Here is a 17,366-nt window from a genome sequence, read left to right on the forward strand (position 1 = left end):
GGGCTGGATTCTTTGGTATTTGACGAGATACAAGATGAATCATGTATACATATGATATAGGATGTATAGATATAAACAGACAAACTGAGATTGTTTACTTTTATTTTGTAAGAATTATTAAATTGTACAAAAAGACAACTAAAACAACAGCATATATTATCTGTGATTGGGCGGTGCGGAGACAACAGTCATTGGCTGAGGGGCAGGGAGGGATGGTGCTGTCAACTAGCAGGGAATTTGAAAATTAAATAAAACACGCAGATCAACATGACAACCTGATTTGGGCCAGCGAGCAGAAGGAATGTCTCGATTGCCGCCAACATTTGAGGCCTCGTACCGTCAGCTAGCTGCGAGCTAGCCAGCACTGGCTTTTGGGGGAGGAGGGGCTACCAGGCAGGGGCGGTGTTGGCCAGCCGTCTCATTCGCCTGCAAAACAAATCAAGCATCAGGTCACAACACTGAATCAGTCTTCAGAGGCTGCCATCTTTTCCTGAACTGAAGCATCTTCCAGAATTCCCATATTCTCCCAGAATTTCCATAGTCTCCCAGTCCCCCAGAAATCCTATATTCTCCAAGAACCAGTTTGAATTTCAATATTCTCTCAGAATGTCACAGAATTATTACAATTACAATTAGGGCATTTAACAGACGCTTTTATCCAAAGCGATCGGTTAATACACACATTGACAGACCGACGGCAGAGACAACCATGCAAGGCGACAGCCAGCTCGTCAGGAGCAGTTAGGGTTAAGTGTCTTGCTCAGGGACACATCAACACTCAGCTAGGAGGAAGTGGGGATTGAACTAGCAACCTTTCGGTTACAACTCCTCTACCTCCTGAGCTAAGCCGACCCACGGACAGCATTCCAGCAAACAAATTTTCTCCCAGAGCCCCCAGAATTACCATAACCTCCCATTATGCCCACTCTCTGGTATTCAGTAAGTAGCAGAACCAGGCTGGTCCTGTTAGCCAATAAACTGTTGCCAGGAGGGGAGCCCTGCTCCCTAACAGGTCCTCACCTGGTGTTCCTGTCCTGGTCTCTGATCTTCTTCTCCATCTCGGCGTCCGTCAGGGTCTCCAGCAGGGGGCACCACTGGTCAGCCTCCCCTGTGTTCCTGATGGCGATCTCCACCGTGGGCAGCGGGTTCTCACTGCACAACACATAATCACACCTTCACTGAATCTGTCCTATAGCAGTCTTTCCTTTGTCAGTCATTCCTCTGTCCATCTGTCCTCTATCAAAGTCTGCCCTCTATCAGTCTAGTACAGTCTTTATCACAGGCTGTTCTTTATCCCCATGTTTCCTTCATCTCAATCTGTCTTCCGGTCACGACAGCACAGGCCAAGCAGTGAGACCAGATTAATGTGTTTTTGTTTTTCTGCAGGTCATGAACTCATCAGAGCCAAAAGTGATCGGTTCTCAGGCATTTAGAGTAGCAAACACCAGATGTTGAGGTTTTAGCATTCCAGCTCTGACCTCCAACACACAAAACTCTGGAGGGAGGGGGGTGTGTGTGTGTGTGTGTGTGTGTGTGTGTGTGTGTGTGTGTGTGTGTGTGTGTGTGTGTGTGTGTGTGTGTGTGTGTGTGTGTGTGTTCTAAACATTCAAATATTGCTCCATCCATTGATGGCCTTACTGTTTCTAGTAATTATACAGCATGGGCCTATTGTCCTCAGGTTGCCATTGAGAGGAATAAGGAGAAATGTCAAGCTTGTTTCCTTCCTTCCTATTTACTTCTGAACATGGAATGTATGGTTATGCAAGGAATAATTATTTTATTCAGAAAGTCAAGCTAAGATGCCTAGTGTTTCCACAGAAAGAAACAAGAATAAATTAACACACCGGGGGACATCTAAACGCTGCATTTTCAATTTGTTGCAATACTTTCACTCTGATACTCAATAGTGGAAAAAAAGAACCATGGAAACCAAAACCGTTTAGAAAAACAGGGCATAAAAACGGTTGTTTTTTACTCCCCAAAACCCTTGTGTACACGTTAACACGAAATGGAAGTATGAACGCGTGCAGAACTGCAAAGAACGATTTTGTCTCTCTGCATCACAATGTGGATTACTAAAATAAATCATACATTTATGATTTCATAAATATTATCATAAATATATGGTATGTTAAGCCCTTTGAGACTGATGATTGGTGATTGTGGTAATAAAATGTAATGAAAATTGAATTTGATCTTCGCAAACATATCGTATGCAGAACTGTTCATCTTTTTTGCACTGCATAGCGTATAGAGTGTGTACCTGAAGGCGTAGGTCCTCTGGTGCCAGCTGAGCTGTCCCCTGATGCTGTAGGCGATGGTGGTGACAAACTCCCCCCCAAGGCCCAGCTCCGAGCACAGCTTCAGGGCAAACTTCTCCGGGGAATTGTCCCTCTCAGACATGTCCCACTCAAACTGATCCACCAGAGAAATGTTCCCCACGTGGATGTTGAGCTGACGGGGGCACAGGGACAGTCCTTGATCACGGTCGGTCCTTCATCACAGCTAGAGAGGTCGGTTATCACAGCTACAGGGCTTTGTCAATGCTAGTTCATCATAACAGTTGTTCTGTCTTATAATTAAAGCCACTGTAGGTCATCACAGTTACAGCCTGTCCTCGATCGTAGATCCAGCCCGTTCCTTAACACAGTTATAGTCATTTATCAAAGCTACAGTAGTTAATCACAGTTAATTTCTCACCTCTATCACAGCTGAAGTCTTTGCTACATCACAGCTACAGGCTGTACTTCATCATTACAGCTACGGTTTGTGCTTTATTACATCTCTATCAAAGCTTCAGTCCTTTGTCCCAGCGGATGAGTCCTGATCTAGCGGTGGTCTCACCTTGATGATGACCCTCTGGTCGCTCTGCTCCTCCAGCAGGCTGTCCGTGGGGTAGGACTCCATCTGCTGGCGGATGGCTGAGGCGATGGCCGGCACGAAGGCCAGGGGGTTGAGGTCCAGGTCGTCACACAGGATCTCCGCAAACATCTCCGGAGTCATCAGCTTCTCTGAAGTACAACCAACAGAGTGAGTGACTTTGATGATTTTGGTGGTATAGTGGTGACGGTGTTATGATGATGGCAGTGATGCGGTGATGTTGGTGTTATAGTGGTGGCAGTGTTGCGGTGAGGTTGGTGTTATGCTGGTTGTGTGGTGGTGATGGTGTTATCGTGGTGCCATTGTTGTGGTGATGTGGGCGTTGTGATGGTGGCCTGGTGGTGACGGTGTTATCGTGGTGCCAGTATTGTGGTGATGTGGGCGTTGTGATGGTGGCCTGGTGGTGACGGTGTTATCTTGGTGCCAGTATTGTGGTGATGTGGGCGTTGTGATGGTGGCCTGGTGGTGACGGTGTTATCGTGGTGCCAGTGTTGTGGTGATGTGGGTGTTGTGATGGTGGCCTGGTGGTGACGGTGTTATCGTGGAGCCAGTGTTGTGGTGATGTGGGCGTTGTGATGGTGGCCTGGTGGTGAAGGTGTTATAGTGCTGTCAGTGTTGTGGTGGTGACGGTGTTATCGTGGTAGCCGTGTTGTGGTGATGTGAGCATTATGCTGGTGGCATGGTGGTGATGGTCTTATAGTGGTGAGGGTGTTCTGGCTGTGATTTACCGTTCATGTTCCAGGTGAAGGCGTCTCTGAGTTTCTGGCCCTCGATCTCCATGTCGAGACGGATGGGAACCAGGACCTCGGCCTGGGTGGCATTCTCATGGATCACAGCGGGGTCGTGGTCGTCGAAGCTGGACACCCGCCAGGAGAGATAGACGTTATTCATGGCAGGGGATGGAACTCACAATATAGGCTCCCCAAGACAACGAAATGCATTTTTCTTTTGATTTATTCAACACGGCTCTACTATAAGGCCAAGTAAGAAGTCACGTGGGGACATTAAAACTTTCATTCACATTTAGGGGATTTTGCCCCCTGCGTGGTTTCTGTCAACCACGCAGGGCGACAACCAGCTCGTCAGAAGCAGTCAGGGTGAGGTGCCTTGCTCAGGGAAACCAACACTCGGCTAGGAGGAGCCGGGGATCGAACTTGCAGCCTTCCGGTTACCAGTCAAGCCGCTCTACCTCTTGAGCTACTGCTGCCTTCCCTTTCAATTCACTTCACCGATTAGGCCGGCACAAAAAAACACGAACACCTCCAGTGTTCTCGGTTCGGCACAAGCACATACAACATCTTGAGGGGTTGGACCCACCATGAGCACGTGTTGTTCTCAACTTTAACATAAACCCTGTTCTCATGGTAGAATTGTTTCTCGACCATTAATCAATTATTGAACAAATATCAACACATTCTATTCTGATTGAGTTCAGCACGCTGTGTGAGTCCCTGTAGTACCAGAGGGGGAAGGTCCTCTTCTTGTCACGGCCCAGCCGGCTGCGGTTGATGGTGGTGGAACAGGGGACGGCGTCCAGATGGTGGGAGCTGTTGGGGAGGGTGGGGACCCACTGGCTGTTCCTCTTGCCCTTCTGCTCCCTAGAACACAGGTAGAACACAGGTAGTCGGTAGGGAAAGGACCATATAAGGTAGGTGCTTTGCCAAAAAAGGTAGAGGAAGGCCCATGTAAGGTAGTGTCCTACCTAAGGTATGCTGGAGGTTCTGTGCTGATAGATATAGCTTTGTACTTCTCATCGTTTCCTTCAAAGATCTCTTCTACTTCAGACGCCTTCAACAGAGTGACGCTGGTGGCCAATGACGTGTAGCCGTGATCTGAGCAAAAAGAACACCAGAAAACACAAACATTGACATGGACGGCCATTAGATGACAGACAATGATGACAGCCATCACTGATGACAGCAATCACTGATGACAGGCGTTTCACTGACCATGTGATGATTCAACTATCTTCTTCCGTTCCTCAACCGATGCTAGTTTCCTCCATAAGGATGGGTACCTCTTGTAGAGGGAACCCCGGAACATGCGGAGGTAGTTCCCCACCTACAAGGACACATAAAACACAGCTAGGACATTTTATCACGTCAACCAATTGTTATACGAGAAGCTTAACTCATATCAGAGACCGCTAAATTAGACGAACGAATTTAGTTAATTTAATAGCAAGAATAATGGATACGTCCACATCATACTTTATATTCCAAACGGAGAGCATTGGTATTAGCTCGAAGTTCAAACTCAAACGCAGAAAAAATGAATGAGTCGCAGCCACCGTAGATGAGTTATTAGCTGGTGGGCTAGCGGACGCCACGGCTTCCGGTGCTAAAACCATATTCTCACAACAACATCAACCTTTTAATCATAGATATGTGTAAAACACGAACCTCTGACCCGATCATATAGAAATCTCCATCATCCTCGAGCTGAAATTTGACAGGTTTCTGTCCAAATGTCTTGCTAAGCGCCATGGCGAAATGCAACAACAAAGCCTGGAGTTTGTGCGCATGCGCAAATTCATTTTCGTCTCCCCTTGAGATGACGTTTGTCACAATCATTTTATTTATTTATATTATTATTATTTATTTATTTGTATTAAGTGTACACTCTTTATAGGTCCATGGTCCTACATAATCGATTCCTAACCCCCGGTGCCCGGACCGGAGCAAGTCCGTGGACCCGTTAGAACCTTTAGTATTGACAGAAAGGGCAAAAGAAAATTTATTAGGCTACTGGTATTTTTAAATATATATATTAAAAAGAAAATGTATGTATACATATTTTTTTTTTTTTATAACTTAGGCTATACGAGTCATGTTATTTCCTCCAACAAATATACTCCATATTTGCAGTGGAGAATATAATTCATACAATTAGCCTTTGTATAGCCACCTAGTTGCATCTAAACCAAATGTAAAATGCAGTGGCTTTGCACTGCTTTTGTGTTTATTGAAGTCTCAGGTGACTTTTCTTGTGTTTCTCTTATAAAATAATAATAATTTTATATTATTGCAACATCAAAGGAAGCCTGAGACTCAAGCACTTAAACAGCCACATCCTTTATTTAAAAATGACCACCTTAAAGTGAAGGCATTAAATTGACTATCGGTCCTCAATTTTTTGTTATGAATATGCCTGTCCTTGGAACAAAAGGTAGGGAACCCCTGTTCTACATGGTACTCAGAGCTACCAACTCTCAGACATTATGCGTGAGACTAAAGCGAATTACTTTCTTCAATTTTTTTTGTTTTTTTACGCAGCTTTTCATTTAGCTTATTATTTAAATGTACATACCGGTGTTACACCGAATTCTGCGACCCACCGAAAAGTGTGACCCCAGGGGGCGCTGTTGCATATTTTCTGCAATATACACGAATTTGAAGCGTACAGGCATGACAAAAACATGCATAAAATATAAGATCTCCCCCCCAACCAATTACCTTTTTATTAAATGTGCTTAAAATGTGATTGATTTGATTAGCATTTTACAGACCCATACAATGGATAGGGCGTTTAGTACGGTCCTTCACCGTTGCTTCTTTACCCATAAAAAGCTACAGTCAGTGTTAAATTACGCTGATTTACCTTTGAGCATTTCCTATCATAGGCTGCTGTGTAAAATGCTGTTTAGAAATTATGTTAGCATCAAGAAAAGAAAGATCCACTGGTGGGGGGAGATCTTATGTTTTATTTATGTTTTTGTTATAATGCATACTTCTCAAAATACATATTTGTCTTTCGAGACGTATGATTGTTGGGTAGTTGATTGTTTTTAAGGCAATCGTTGTGATTCAGGTTTTTCAGCCTCCACTCCAGACAGACATTACACGGACAGATGTTAATGTGTAAACATGAATTGGTTCCCAAAGCACCAGCCTGCTGGGAGCCCCTGGTGTCTCAGGCAATGAGCGACCAGTTTCATTTCCCTGACTACAGATGCTTTTTGGAAACTCATATACTCGGAAGCTAGTTTTGGCATTTAGCCAGCTAGGACCAACCTTGGCAGACTCTGGTCAAGAGCCCCTGTGCCTGCTCCACACGGTCTGATATCAGGCTGATGTCATCTGCAGAGCCCAGGTCCGTTTGGACTACGGCCGCGAATCACACAGAGGGTAATGGTGAAGCCGAGTTCCACTGATTATTTTCTTGAGTGAGTAGTCGAAATGAAGAGGCAGAGGGCGAGGGTGTCTGCGCGCAACACCCCTGCCTGTGTGTACTGACAAACTCCTCACTGTCGCCCTCTGGGCTTACCACCTCTGCTCTTGTGCCCGTTTCCATGGTCCCAATTGCCCAGAGTAGGTTAGGAGGGCCTTAAGTAAGTCCTGTATATATGATTGTCATTAATGATTTCTCTTTTAGTTTAACTTGTGCCTGAAAAAACACTATAAATTGCATTGGGTTCGAACATCAGCAACAGCATATATCTATCTATACAGATAGATAGATCTATATAAATATATCTAGATAGATAGTAGATATAAACAGGACAGATAACAGCCATCTCAACTTTTATAAACTTAAGGTTTATTCATATATACATGAATATATTAATCTATAACCAAGAAACAAGAGAATGTACAATGCAAAACAGAATCTCTATATACAAATCAATAAATAAAGTTGTACATGGAGGACGGTGGGGGGGGGGGGGGGGGAGGGATCTACTATACTAAACAGTTGAGGGGGGGGTTAGAAAAATGTAAGATCTGTGTCTAAAAACGCTCATGGCACCAGAGCACACTTTAGAAAACAAGCAAGCCAGGTCCAGGTGGTCGTCATAACAACACAGCCTGTGTCGCCATGGCAACACAGGTCAGTAGGGGCTGCCATGGTAACCGTCCTCCGTCTCGTTGGATAGGAAAAGCTTGCATGGGGTTAGGGTTAGGTTAATGTACACACAGCAATGTCACGCTAAATCAAAGAGAAGCACGTTGAAGAGAGAGAGATACACCACAGTACAGCCCCCTGGAGGACATAAGTTCCATCCCCAATGTAACATGAGCGCTGCTTGGGGGATTTAGTGGTTGAAGGGATGCAGCTGTCAGATCCCAGTGTAGGTTTAGACCTACAAGCAACCGTGTAGGTTAAGCCCTAAAAAACCCAAAGAGTATAGGTTTAGATCTCAACCCAACTGTATAGGGTTAGAACAAAATCCTACAGTATAGGGTTAGATCTCAACCCAACAGTATAGGGTTAGAACAAAATCCTACAGTATAAGTTTAGATCTCCACCCAACAGTATAGGGTCAGACCAAATCCTACAGTATAGGATTAGAACAATATCCTACAGTATAGGTTAAGAACTCAACCCAACAGTAAAGGGTTAGAATCAAATCCTACAGTATATGGTTAGAACTAAACCCAACAGAACAGATTTAAATCTCAATCCAACAGTATGGGTTTACAACTTAACACTTCACGTCTCCAGTAGCATTCCTGCACGGGGTCTCACCATGCTTCACCTCTCACCTTTCTTCATTACAACACGTTAGACATACAAAACCATTAACAAACATGTTTGGTGAAAGGCCTCAACCTATCTACCTGCTTTTGGCACATGAAGGGTTAAGTCTGCTGCCTCCGGTCTATAAACATACATAATAACATACTCACATCACTTCTGAAACGACCATGACATGACAACACAACCAGCCAATCAGAAAGAGGGGGCGGAGCTAATGGATGGAAGATCACAGTGATGACCTGTAGAGGCCCAATAGTGGCAGCCAGGGGGTGTGGCCACCTGGGGGAGTGTCTTTCCTCTCTCTCTGCTCACTTGTCCAATGGCATGAGGATGAATGATAATAAACGTCATGCAGGTTAAAACTATGGAAGGTAACACTCGGAGGACACCGCTCTGAGCTGTGTTGTGTTAGCGGGGTTTTTTGGTACAGTGTTGTGGTACCGGGTTGTGATGCGCATCACGGTTGACTCGTGTGTGGTGTTAGTGTGCCGTGGTAGTGGGTTTCGGTAGTCTGTTGGGGTATCATGTTGTGTTGTGCGTCAGAGTAGTGTGTTGTGGTAGCATGTTGTGTTGTGCGTCGGTGTAGTGTGGTAGCATGTTGTGTTGTGCGTCAGAGTAGTGTGTTGTGGTAGCATGTTGTGTTGTGCGTCAGAGTAGTGTGTTGTGGTAGCATGTTGTGTTGTGCGTCAGAGTAGTGTGTTGTGGTAGCATGTTGTGTTGTGCGTCGGTGTAGTGTGGTAGCATGTTGTGTTGTGCGTCAGAGTAGTGTGTTGTGGTAGCATGTTGTGTTGTGCGTCGGTGTAGTGTGGTAGCATGTTGTGTTGTGCGTCAGAGTAGTGTGTTGTGGTAGCATGTTGTGTTGTGCGTAAGCGCAGTATGTTGTTGTAGGGTGTTGTGCAGTGCGTACGCGTAGTGTGTTGTGGTAGTGTGTAAACGTGTGTAATTGTAGCGTGTTGAGTTTTGCGTAAGCAAACTGTGTTGTTGTAGTGTGTTGTGTTGATGTAGCATGTTGTGTTGTGTGTAAACGTAGTGTTGTGGTAGCGTGTTGTGTTGTGCGTATGCGTAGTGTGTTGTTTTAGCGTGTTGCGCTAGCGTGTCAGGACAAGAAGGAGCAGGTGATGGTTAAGCATAGAGCTGTGTGAAGCCGAGATGTTTTAGCTGGAATTTGGCAGCTTTAAGGACAATATCAATCACACTTCCGCCTGAGTCTTTGGCCCAAGACAGACTGGTAGAACCTTGTTAGATGTACTGTAGTGTAAACTGGACCAAAACTCTGACCCTTCTACCATCCCTCACATCACCTCGACCACCAATCACAACACTCCATTGCCAGCAGTGATCAAAGACCCACTGACCCACCACCCCACCCATCCCTGCTGGGGCACCAAACACTGATCAACTCAAACCAGGTTAATGACATCATCATTCAGCAAGAATCACAGCCAATCAGAAAGAGCATTATATCCCAGGTCATATGGTCACTAATCCGACATGGCGGTGTGTCACTGGTTACCCATAGTAACCACAGAGAAACCACCCCCTGCCATTCCAGCAAGAGAGAGACTGAGAGCTGGAGCAGAGAGAGAGAGTATCTTTCAGTTGTTTAAGCGCTGTTGATCCATTAAGGTGCAGCTCATGGTCCAATCAAACATCGCCAGGGATGTTCTATGTACACACAGGTCTGGTCCAGAACAGACACCCAAGTAGGACCTCAACCCATGGCAGAGTGAGATATCGTTCAGTAAAAAAAACAGTGCCATGTGATCCATGGCCACCTCACACAGGTTAAAATCATTCACCCCTGGTTTAACACCTGGTTTGTCCACGCAGGTTAAAAGTCCACCTCCCACCTGTTATGACATCTCGTTTGTATACACGTAAGCAGTAATTTTCGCACTACCGGTATGTTAAACCGTGTTCACAGCTGAAAACGCCACAGAGCGCGAGAGCCCCCTTTCAACATGGCTGCAGCGATGACATCACATCCTGTCCTGCGGAGCACGGAGAGCTGGCAGCCATGATAGAGTCCTGGTGAGGGGGTGTTACTCAGAGCAAGCGTCTCTGTGTCCCAGTATTCAACGCCAACGCTATGTTCATCTCTCCAAGGTGAGGAGGAGAGGAGGATAGGGAAGAGGATAGGACGATGAGGAGGAGGTTGAGGAGGAGAGGAGGAGAGGAGGAGGAGAGGAGGAGGAGGATGGAGAGGAGATCAGAAGATGCCCTTGGCGATCTTCAGGCCTTTCTGCTTCATGCGTGGTAGTGTGGAGCTGGTGACGCTCTTGGCGCGCAGTGGGCGTGTGGGGCCGCGCTTCTTCAGCACAAAGTCGTAGTTGGCAGTGGAGTTCATGGCATAGAAGACGTTGGCGTTGTCAGGGATACGCAGTTCTGAGACAGAGAGATAGACAGGACGTAAGACATGAAGCACCAATTTTAAGTCTTTGTCAGATCAACAGATCAACCCCATCAGCGATTTCAAGATTTCTGCATTCTAATTAACTGAGTTTTTTCTTTCTTTCTTTTCTCTTTGGGGCAAGGGACAGGGGTTGTTAAATATATGGCCTATTAAGCCCTTTGAGACTGTACCGGTGATTAAGGGCTGAACAAATAAAATTGAATTGAATTGAACAGACAAGCCGATAGTCATGTTGGTACTTTAACATATGACTACATATTACAGGAATAACTTTATCTGACATCTTACTCAAAAAACATAGACAACCGTTGTCTTGTTTATGCTACAGTTTGAACGTGAAGCCCTTTGAGACTTTGACTTTGATGACTTACATGTCCCATCTCGTCTTATCCCACTTATTGGCTATAAAGGTCCTACTGCTAGATCTGCTCACTCCCCTGCTGCATTTTAGATAACCGACATCACCCTGACCGCACGCAGTACAGGACGGTATTGTTTTCACATGGTCCATGTGTCGTACAGTCATGTATTATAATAATTGTATTATAAATAGGGGTGCAACGGATCACAAAGCTCACGGTTCGGATCGGGTCACGGTTTTTGAGTGATCAACAACAACAATAAAGATAACAAGACAAATGTGACTTATATCAATATTTAAAAAATTTGCAATCTGAGGCATTATTCCTTCTTTTTAACATGGATAGGATAGTAAATAATCCCTAAGCCTGGATTTACAATTCAGGATGTCTGCATTGCCTGGGGAGAGTTTAGAGTCTACACTCTCCCAAGGCAATGCAGACATCCTTATCTTCTTTTTTTTTAGTTTGGTAGCGAAATACAGTTTCTGTGGTGTTTTATTTGGCATTTTGTAAATTCATTGATTTCGAGACTCATTGCTCATTGCAAGGGGGGTTGGTTGTAGTCTTTTCGCTCGGTTTTAGCCCTACTGTTGATACGGCGAACCGAGCGAAAAGACTACAACCAAACCTAAACACGTCCGGTTCCGGTTCCGGTTTACGTTTCAATGGGATTTACGGAACGCCAAATAAAACACAACAGAAACTGTATTTCGCTACGATACTTGATGATGTTGTTGATACCGGAATTGTCCTCTAAACATGCGCTGATCACGTCAACGCACAACTTTTTTTTTTTATCAGCTGTGATGGTTGATCCGTACGGATCACGGGAAACCCGTGAACCGTTGCACCACTAATTATAAATTCCTGCCAATGATATGCATATACATCAACATCAACCCCAGTGCTGTGTGTTCACCTTTCTCCTCAGATATCTTCTGCATGAGCTCGTAGTCCTCGGCCTTCTCCCTCTCCAGGTTGTGTTTGATCATCGCCTTACGGATCACCGCCGGGGTCTTGTCCTGGCTGGTGACCTGAGACATACACACACATTGAGACCTCTCCTCCTCTCCTTCTCTCTCCTCTCCTCTCTCCTCAGCCCCTCTTCCTCCTCTCCCCTTTTGATCTTGATCTCCTTTCCTCCTCTCACCAGTCTTGCACTCTTGTTTGCTCTCTCATCTCCTCCTTCTCCCCCTCTTCTCTGTCCCTTCCCCCTATGTCTCTCCTCTTCCAATCCCCTCCTCCCTCTTCCCTTCCTCCCCCCTCCCCCCTTCATCCCCCGTTCATGTTTCAGTTCTCCGCGTCGGGGCTGACCTCCCCCTTCTTTGCCCTCTGCTCCTGCCCTCCTCTCTCCTCCTCTCTTCTCCCGCTTCCCCCTCTCCTCCCCCCCCCCACAGCATACTACGGAACGTGTTTCCAAACAGGACTTCCCCCCTCCCTTCCCCCTCACCTCTTCTCCCCCTCGGCTCCTCTCTTCCTCTCTCCCATCTCTCTCTCCCCTCTGTCCTCCTCACCAGTATACTCTTGTACATGTTACCTCTCTTCCCCCGTCTCACCAGTATACTCTTGTACATGTTCCCTCTCACCCCTCCTCTCTGCCCTCTCCCCTCCTCCACCTCCTCTCCCCCGTCTCACCAGTATGCTCTTGTACATGTTTCCGTTCTCCACGTCCAGGCTGACCCTGATGATGCAGCAGTCGTCCACCTGCTGGTTGTAGAGCGGCAGTGACAGGGTGGAGTAGTTTGAGACGGCCGAGGCAGAGCGCTTGTGGGAGCGGGAGGCGGCCAAAGGGGTGGAGCAGGAGGCAGAGGAGGAGGAGGTGCTGCTGGAGCCGGAGGCGGAGCCAGATGTGTCGAGGGACGACAGCGATGTGCACTCCCAGAACTGCACACAGGAAACACAAGACAGTTGAGTACATTCCAGAGGAGAGAGTGGACTCATTAACATTGGGCCAATGGTTGTTCACGTACAACTAGTACAAGTATACAGTACTACAGTATTAGACAAGAGTTCTTTAAAAGGGGTGATATCATGCTTTTTCAACTTTTCCCTTTGCTTTTGACTGTTATACGACGTATGTTTATATGTTTTACGTCTGCTAAGCTAGAAAAATCTTAGTCGGAGCCAGGGGGAGTATTCCACGAGAACGCCCCTCATAAGTGATGAAACAGCTCGTTTGCTCTCAAACATTACTTCCATAACAGTGTGACGTCAGACTGCAGTGGGCGTTGATGAAGCGCAGAAGTCCCACCTCCCGGCTACCCACAATGTTTACAACTTCTCGGGGGGGGAGTTTGCCAACACACTCGCAAAGTGTAGAACCAATCGCAACAGAGTACCCCAAAAGGTAATTATTAACCCTAAAATGGCATCCCTATATGGGGTCTTTAACTACATTCCAGAGGTAAGAGCGGACTCATTTGGGAAAATTGTCATGCACTAGTAGCACTAATATATAGTACTTCACTATTAGACAAAAGCACTTTAAACATCAGGAGAAGGGTCTCAAAGGTCATTGATCCTCTTCTCTCTGTACTCAGCCCTACTGGGCCATTTGGGAGGGGGCAGTGGACGGAGCTATGGAGAATGGATAAGAGAAGGGGGAGGAGCCATTGGGAATGGGGAGCATCAATGGACTAGTGGGAGTGGATGACTTACCGTAGAGGCAGTCTCAGTAACATGCGTCTCTCTTCCCAGAACAGAAATTGAATGTTTGACCGAAGGAGTCGATGTCTAGAAAACACAACAGAAACAAAACAAGGACAAAAACCTTTATAAAACAGTGACATTTGTATAATAAATTGAAGACAGCATCACAGCTAATATAACTTGAATCTGTTCTAAGCTAAGTGGCTTCGTGCCTTCCTCTCGTGGACCTCCGGTGAGTCGGACAGGAAGCTGGCATTGACGTCCTCCAGGTCGGAACCACTGGAGCTGACTGACGTCACGCTCAAAGCGTCCCCGCTGTCCCCCCCCCCTCCGCCTCCACTGCTTTGGTACGGCCTGCTGGGGGCGTGGTCAAAAGACTTGGAATGGTGGGAGCCCGGAGCCCCACTGGCCCCCGCCTCCAGCTGACGACTGGAGAGAGAGACAGAGAGAATAGGGTTATTGTATACGGTGTGTCTGGTTGTGTGTGTGTGTGTGTGTGTGTGTGTGTGTGTGTGTGTGTGTGTGTGTGTGTGTGTGTGTGTGTGTGTGTGTGTGTGTGTGTGTGTGTGTGTGTGTGTGTGTGTGTGTGTGTGTGTGTGTGTGTGTGACTCACTCGCTCCAGCGTTTGATGATGCCTCCGTTCTTCTTGGCCCTCAGCGTGTTGCTGGCCGACTCAGACAGAGGCTCAATCTCACAGGACAGGTGGTAGCTGGACAGTAGAGACAGGTTATAGACAGGAGAGACAGGTTATAGGAGAGACAGATTATAGCTATACAGATTGTAGCTAGACAGGAGAGACAGGTTATAGACAGGAGAGACAGGTTATAGCTAGACAGGACAGACAGTTTATAGACAGGAGAGACAGGTTATAGACAAGAGAGACAGGTTATTGACAAGAGAGACAAGTTAAGGCTAGACAGGAGAGACAGGTTATAGCTAGACAGGTGAGACAGGTTAAAGCTAGAAAGGTGACACTACCACAACTAAGCTATCCTATCGTGGCAGACCCAACCTATTCTAGCCTACCATTAGAAGCCTATGCCATAATACTATATTAACCAAACGTATTATCATTGTATATGTATTTTTTTTAAATGTATTGTAAATTTGTCTGTTTCAAGAATATAACCCAATGCAAAACCTGCAAAACCCTTGGTTGATAAAAGCACTGGCCTATCCTGGCGTTACACTACTAGCCTAACCTAGTACAGTACCACTAGCACCACTGACCTATCCTGGCGTTACACTTCTAGCCTAACCTAGTACAGTACCACTAGCACCACTGGCCTATCCTGGCGTTACACTACTAGCCTAACCTAGTACAGTACCACTAGCACCACTGGCCTATCCTGGCGTTACACTACTAGCCTAACCTAGTACAGTACCACTAGCACCACTGGCCTATCCTGGCGTTACACTTCTAGCCTAACCTAGTACAGTACCACTAGCACCACTGGCCTATCCTGGCGTTACACTACTAGCCTAACCTAGTACAGTACCACTAGCACCACTGGCCTATCCTGGCGTTACACTTCTAGCCTAACCTAGTACAGTACCACTAGCACCAGTGGCCTATCCTAGAGGTACACTACACACCTAGCGTAGCAATAATAGCCTTGCTATCATAGCACTACTGGCCTAGAAAAACAGTAATTAGGTATACCAGCAAAGCAGTACTAGCCTATCCAAGTATAGGATTATTAGCACCACTAGCCTATGATAGCATAGCATTGCACACCTAGCGGAGCAATAATAGCCTTGCTATCATAGTACTACTGACCTAGACATCAGTAGTTAGCTATACGAGCAAAGCGGCAGTAGCCTATCCTAGCATAGCACTACTGGCCTACAGCCTACTAGCCTAGCCTAGCGTAGCAATAATCACCTCTCGGCCTCGCTGAGTCTCTCCACGCTGGAGAACCAGTCTCTGAAGTGGCCGTCGGGCGTGAAGCTGTAGTTGTTAGAGGCTAGCTGGAGCAGTTTGATCTGAGCTATAACCTCGAACTCCTGGAGAGAGGGACAGAGTCAGAGAGAGACAGAGAGTGGGGGGGGGGGGGGAGTCAGAGGAGAGAATGTCTTTCATTCTGTGGTACATAAATCAATAAAGCTAGAGAGGTGATCTCTAGATTTATTCTCAGTATTGTATTCAGCCATGAGCACGAGGTCTTCAAACGTACCTTTCTCCTTTTCTCAAAGTTGATCAGCCCTCCCTGCAATACACGGAAAACCAATCGGTTTAGTTGACATGACATAGAGTGTTGCGTAACCGTGTCCTTCTTTACACAAGCATATTCAATCTCTTTCAAAATCTCAATTGAGCTGTCACGAGCTTGCGATGCAGAGATGTTTGCATCGTCTAAACAACGGGAATATTTTTTTTTGTTTGTTTAGGTCAGCGGCTAGTTCATCTACATATTGTGTTTTTTTAGTTATTTGAGAGGGGTTATTAAGGATGAATACTAATGAATACTGGGAGGCAGCTATTAAATTCCGCCCTCAATGTGCCAATTGACGTCACAGATGCTGCGTCCATATCTTATACAGGCTCTGGTCTAGACAGAATCTCTCTAGTCCCGTGCTTAGCTGTTACGTGACCGGTTGCTAACCAATAAAGCAAGGTGGGTGTCATATGCATATATCCTCCATTTTACTAATCTATGATTCCCAGATTTTGCAATTCTATTCTAAAACATGAATTGCATCATGATCCAGAGTAATATAAATGTGTAATCTTTTACGTTCACATTGAGGGCATTTAGCAGACACTATTATCAAAAGCGACTTACAATAAGTCTATTTGTCAGAAGAAGGGGAAACAATATATCTCTGTCGGTACAGTAAGGATGCTCATAGAACCAAGTGCAAGGCACTCACAATCGCTAGGTTAACCCATTCCCTGTGTACAACAAAGACAGCTAGACTAAGATGCTACACATCTAAGTACTATAACTTATTACGACACACAAAAAGTGCGTACATTAAGTGCCAGGATGTACCACATACAATAAGTAGGAGGGGTGGGAGGGCTATGCAGAGACTTTTGTGTAAACATATTTGTTTATAAATCTATATGCAACGGTATAAAACTATCTAGAATCTCTGACATTGTGTAAACAGGGCCTGAGAGGGTTAGTGTGTTGTACTAGGGAGTGGTGCTGAAAAGAGCGATCCAGACCTCTGTGTAGTCCTTCATGGCTGTGTCCATCATCACCAGGTCTGTCAGGAAGGTTCCAAGATAGGGGATAGTACCCTGCATGACTCCCTGAGTACGAGGAGGAGGAGAATACAATATTTTCTGGATATGCATTATAAACAAATAATAGTATGAGTGAGTTAGACTGTGTGTGTGTGAGAGTGAGTGAGTTAGACTGTGTGTGAGTGAGTGAGTGAGTGAGTGAGTGAGTGAGTGAGTGAGTGAGTGAGTGAGTGAGTGAGTGAGTGAGTGAGTGAGTGAGTGAGTGAGTGAGTGAGTGAGTGAGTGAGTGAGTGAGTGAGTGAGTGAGTGAGAGAGAGAGAGAGAGAGAGAGAGAGAGAGAGAGAGAGAGAGAGAGAGAGAGAGAGAGTGAGTGAGTGAGTGAGTGAGT

At 45.9% G+C, this 17,366-nt stretch overlaps 2 protein-coding genes across 3 annotated transcripts in view; both read right to left on the reverse strand.

Moving 5' to 3' along the window:
• Positions 1–85: 85 nt before the first annotated feature.
• On the reverse strand, positions 86–5,440 carry LOC132468105 (SWI/SNF-related matrix-associated actin-dependent regulator of chromatin subfamily B member 1). The gene is made up of 9 exons (XM_060065753.1): positions 5,283–5,440; positions 4,830–4,941; positions 4,583–4,712; positions 4,341–4,478; positions 3,609–3,736; positions 2,845–3,011; positions 2,264–2,454; positions 1,021–1,152; positions 86–426 (listed from the first exon to the last, which is right to left on the reverse strand). The coding sequence occupies exons 1-9, from the start codon at positions 5,364–5,366 to the stop codon at positions 387–389; spliced, it is 1,122 nt and encodes a 373-aa protein (XP_059921736.1). The 5' UTR covers positions 5,367–5,440; the 3' UTR covers positions 86–386.
• A 1,957-nt stretch (positions 5,441–7,397) lies between these two features.
• Positions 7,398–17,366, reverse strand: part of LOC132468109 (ral guanine nucleotide dissociation stimulator-like) — a 28,641-nt gene continuing 18,672 nt past the window's right edge. For both annotated transcript variants that reach the window (XM_060065760.1, XM_060065759.1), the window contains exons 10-18: positions 16,958–17,044; positions 15,960–15,992; positions 15,668–15,789; positions 14,396–14,491; positions 13,995–14,211; positions 13,792–13,866; positions 12,769–13,017; positions 12,053–12,167; positions 7,398–10,743 (exon numbers count right to left, since the gene is read on the reverse strand). In XM_060065760.1, the coding sequence (XP_059921743.1) occupies positions 10,568–10,743; positions 12,053–12,167; positions 12,769–13,017; positions 13,792–13,866; positions 13,995–14,211; positions 14,396–14,491; positions 15,668–15,789; positions 15,960–15,992; positions 16,958–17,044 (1,170 nt within the window). In that variant the 3' untranslated portion in view covers positions 7,398–10,567. The remainder of the gene's footprint in view (positions 10,744–12,052; positions 12,168–12,768; positions 13,018–13,791; positions 13,867–13,994; positions 14,212–14,395; positions 14,492–15,667; positions 15,790–15,959; positions 15,993–16,957; positions 17,045–17,366) is intronic.

The sequence above is a fragment of the Gadus macrocephalus genome, chromosome 11, assembly GCF_031168955.1.
Source record: "Gadus macrocephalus chromosome 11, ASM3116895v1".
Classification (NCBI taxonomy): domain Eukaryota; kingdom Metazoa; phylum Chordata; class Actinopteri; order Gadiformes; family Gadidae; genus Gadus; species Gadus macrocephalus.